The sequence below is a fragment of the Papaver somniferum genome, chromosome 2 (assembly GCF_003573695.1).
Source record: "Papaver somniferum cultivar HN1 chromosome 2, ASM357369v1, whole genome shotgun sequence".
Lineage (NCBI taxonomy): Eukaryota > Viridiplantae > Streptophyta > Magnoliopsida > Ranunculales > Papaveraceae > Papaver > Papaver somniferum.
The window spans coordinates 145436115-145439662 of NC_039359.1; the positions used below are offsets into that span (position 1 = coordinate 145436115).

The following is a 3548-nucleotide window of genomic DNA, read 5'->3' on the forward strand; positions in this document are numbered from 1 at the left end:
GTATTATCGGATGTAGGAACTTAACCAAACAGATAAGGCCTCATCAGATTCTGTTATAATAAGGACGGAAACCCGTTAAAGTATCCGGTTCCAACAACCGAAATCCGATACATCGGAATATCGGATTAAATCCTATGGGATCTCGAATTCTCCGAAACGGATCTCGGACTTCGGACTGGGATCGACAGTCCTAGGGGTGGGAAGGTATGTTATGCACGCTCATGAAAAAGCCCAACAATATGTTATGGCCCAAATTGGAAGATATGGAGTCGAACCTGACCAGTGACCACTCACCCTATGAACTTCAGTTTAAACCTCATTTAGTCATTTATCAAGATCAAGACAATCACTTTCCTTCTCAACAGAGAAATGGGTGTTTCATCAGGTTCTGCCATCGAAGAACAGAATGAAGAACCTTTACTCATCACCACACCAGGTGATACTGTTGATGAGATGATTGTGAATTACAGAGGAGAGAAAGTGAATCTAAGTACAGAAAACAAATACGGTGGATGGAAATCAGCATCACATATTATTATATGTGAAGTAGGAGAGACAATTGCTTATTATGGGATTTTATCAAATCTGATTACATATTTAATCGGTCCACCACTGAATCAATCAACAGTAGCAGCAGCAACTAATATCAATACTTGGTCTGGATTTGTTTGGATGCTTCCTCTTCTTGGTGGATTTCTTGCTGATTCTTACTTTGGGAGATTTCATACCATCTTCTTCTCTTCTCTCATCTATATCCTGGTAAGTGGTTTAATCTTTCTCTCTTTCAAATGATTTTAATTTGCAAATTTAGGCCTAAATGAATTGGTGGGATTACATTAAGGGATGTAATTTAGGGGGAATTTTAGTTCTTTGCAATGCTTGAATCGAAAATCACCATATAAGATGAAAATTATGTCCAATTTTTGCAAATTCCATTGCTAGGCTCAGTTTGAATGTGAGCCGGTGGTGGAGCTCAGTTTAAATCTGTTGGTTAGTTTGGTGAATCAAAGTGTAGATTTGTGATTGATTTCACATTCTACTTTAAATCAGTCGCAAATCTAGTCTTGCATTCACCAAACAAACCAACAAACTCTCGGAGGTATCAAGCCCAGGTAAAAAATAGCGTCTGGTGAGGTTTACATTAAATCCAAGTGCATATTGAAGCATTGCCTTACTTGCCAGGCGGACATACAAACTATGTCAACCGAAGTCAGGCAATCATTCTAACTGTGCGTTGGTACATATGATTCTTTTCCAAGTGTGAGGCTCGGCAAAAAGTCATAGCTAAAGCAAGCTTGGCACATTTGGTTTTCTGGACACTACCATTGTGGACGCTGTTCTCGGTGAACATCCGTTTACCTTAACATTACTACCATGTATACCCCTTAACATTCTCGATGAAAGTAATGTCTACTTTTGAAAAATTATGATTTTGAATTGGCTGGTAGTTTAGCTTGTGCTTGTGAGCTTAGATTCTGGTTATGAGTACCATTAATATGAGAGCTACATAATGTTGCTGCACTTTTGTATTTCTTGGTTTCAAATTTTTAATGCTTTCAAACTACTCAACCGTATAGATCTCCTCCAAAACACAGATAGGAATTAATCCACAGAAGATAAAGATAATGGTCCTACAACTCTACAGCGCTTAAGATGACCATGTAGACATTGCTAAAATTCAGGATTCATTTATGATGCTGATTTAGTGTAACGTTCTGTTGCATTCAGGGGCTTGGATTGTTAACTCTATCAGTTGCGCTCCCTTCTCTTATAAGTCAACCTGAATGTATTCACAGTAGTGATACGACAACTACAGGGAATTCTTGTATGCCTGTTTCTTTGCAAGTTTTCTTCTTTTTCTCTTCTTTATACTTAGTAGCGATTGGGAAGGCTGGATTTAAACCTTGTGCAGAAGCTTTTGGTGCAGACCAGTTTGATGTAAGAAATCAGAAGGAGTGCGCATCAAAAAGCTCATTTTTCAACTGGTGGTTTTTTGGGCAATGTGTTGGTAGTAGCATTTCTTTCTTAATCTTAACTTACGTTCAAGAAAACATAAATTGGACTCTTGGATTTGGAATTCCTTGCATTTTCATGGTAATCGCACTTGTTGTTTTCTTGCTTGGAACTAAAAGTTATCGTTTTAGTGTGAAGCAAAATAAAGAAAACCCATTACTGGGAATACTTCGAGTATTTTCCAGGGCCGCAAAGAATTGGAGAACCAACTCATCTCTAGCTGCTACCGGCGGAACGCCCCATGATAAGATTCCCGCTGGTGCTCACCATTTAAAGTTAGAGAATATTGTTATTCCTGTTACTCATGATTATATTAAGTTCTGTTGACATTGTTTCTTGGTTCATTAACTTGATCTGTTTTTTGATAAATGTACAGATTCTTAGACAAAGCATTGATTTACATGCCGATTGACCAGGTTAGTTCAACGGAGAATAGTATAAGATGTAACATTGATCAGGTTGAAGATGCAAAGGTTCTACTTCGTCTGATCCCTATATGGATTACATGTTTGATGTATGCAGTAGTAATTTCTCAAACCACAACCTTCTTCATTAAACAAGGCAATACCATGGACAGATCAATAGGACCAGATATTCATATACCAGCTGCATCGCTTTTAACAGTTATGTCTTTATCTGTTATTCTCTTGATTCCCATCTATGATCGCATTTTTGTTCCTCTGGCACGCTCACTTACTAGTTTACCCAGTGGCATAACAATGCTTCAGAGAATTGGTGTTGGGATGTTTCTATCTATGGTAACAATGGTTGTCGCGGCTGTAGTCGAGAAGAAAAGACTCCGAATAGCTCTTGATTTTGGATTAGTCGACATGCCGAAAGAGACAATTCCTTTAAGCTTATGGTGGTTAGCTCCTCAATATTTACTGATTGGCGTCACTGAAATTTACACCATTGTTGGTATGCAAGAATTCTTTTATGATCAGGTTCCAAATGGGTTGAGGAGTATGGGTATTGCGTTTTATCTTAGCATCATCGGCATTGGAGATTTCCTGAGCGGGTTTCTTATCTTTGTCATTGAGAAGGTTACAAATGCTAGCGGCCAGTCTAGTTGGTTTTCTGACAACCTCAATCGAGCACATCTTGATTACTTCTACTGGCTTCTTGTTGGGCTTAGTGCAGCAAACTTGATTGCTTACTTATATTTTTCAAAATCTTATCTGTATAACAGACTATGAGGATCAGTTAAAGACATTTGTACATGTTATTTGTTAAAGATGACTAGATTTCAATTTACATGACCACCAGACTAATTGTTATCTCAAAAACTTAGAACCAACAACTTCTCACAAGGCATTTTACACAAACTCACATGTACACACTCTTCCATCTCAAAATCAAACCCAAATAAAGAAATAATTAGCAATATATAATATAATTCACCCTGATATCTTTTTGTGGTTTTTTTTTTTTTGGATGTAATAATTAACTAGACTCTGTAAAAACGGTTGGGTGAAGTAGAATTAAAAGTTTGAAGAAGGGCTTGAGCCTGATCAAGCTGTTCATTTAAAGACCGT

General features: G+C 37.6%; 1 protein-coding gene across 2 annotated transcripts; it reads left to right on the forward strand.

The window, feature by feature from the left end:
* Nucleotides 1-315: 315 nt before the first annotated feature.
* LOC113349364 (protein NRT1/ PTR FAMILY 5.10-like) lies at nt 316-3267 on the forward strand. Of its 2 annotated transcripts, XM_026593337.1 has the most exons (4): nt 316-759; nt 1729-1825; nt 1928-2288; nt 2390-3267. In XM_026593337.1, exons 1-4 carry the CDS (start codon nt 370-372, stop codon nt 3207-3209), a joined length of 1668 nt encoding a protein of 555 aa, XP_026449122.1. In that variant the 5' UTR covers nt 316-369; the 3' UTR covers nt 3210-3267. The 2 variants fall into 2 exon arrangements, with proteins under 2 accessions (XP_026449122.1, XP_026449121.1); XM_026593336.1 differs by having other exon boundaries at nt 1729-2288.
* The last annotated feature ends 281 nt before the right edge of the window (nt 3268-3548 follow it).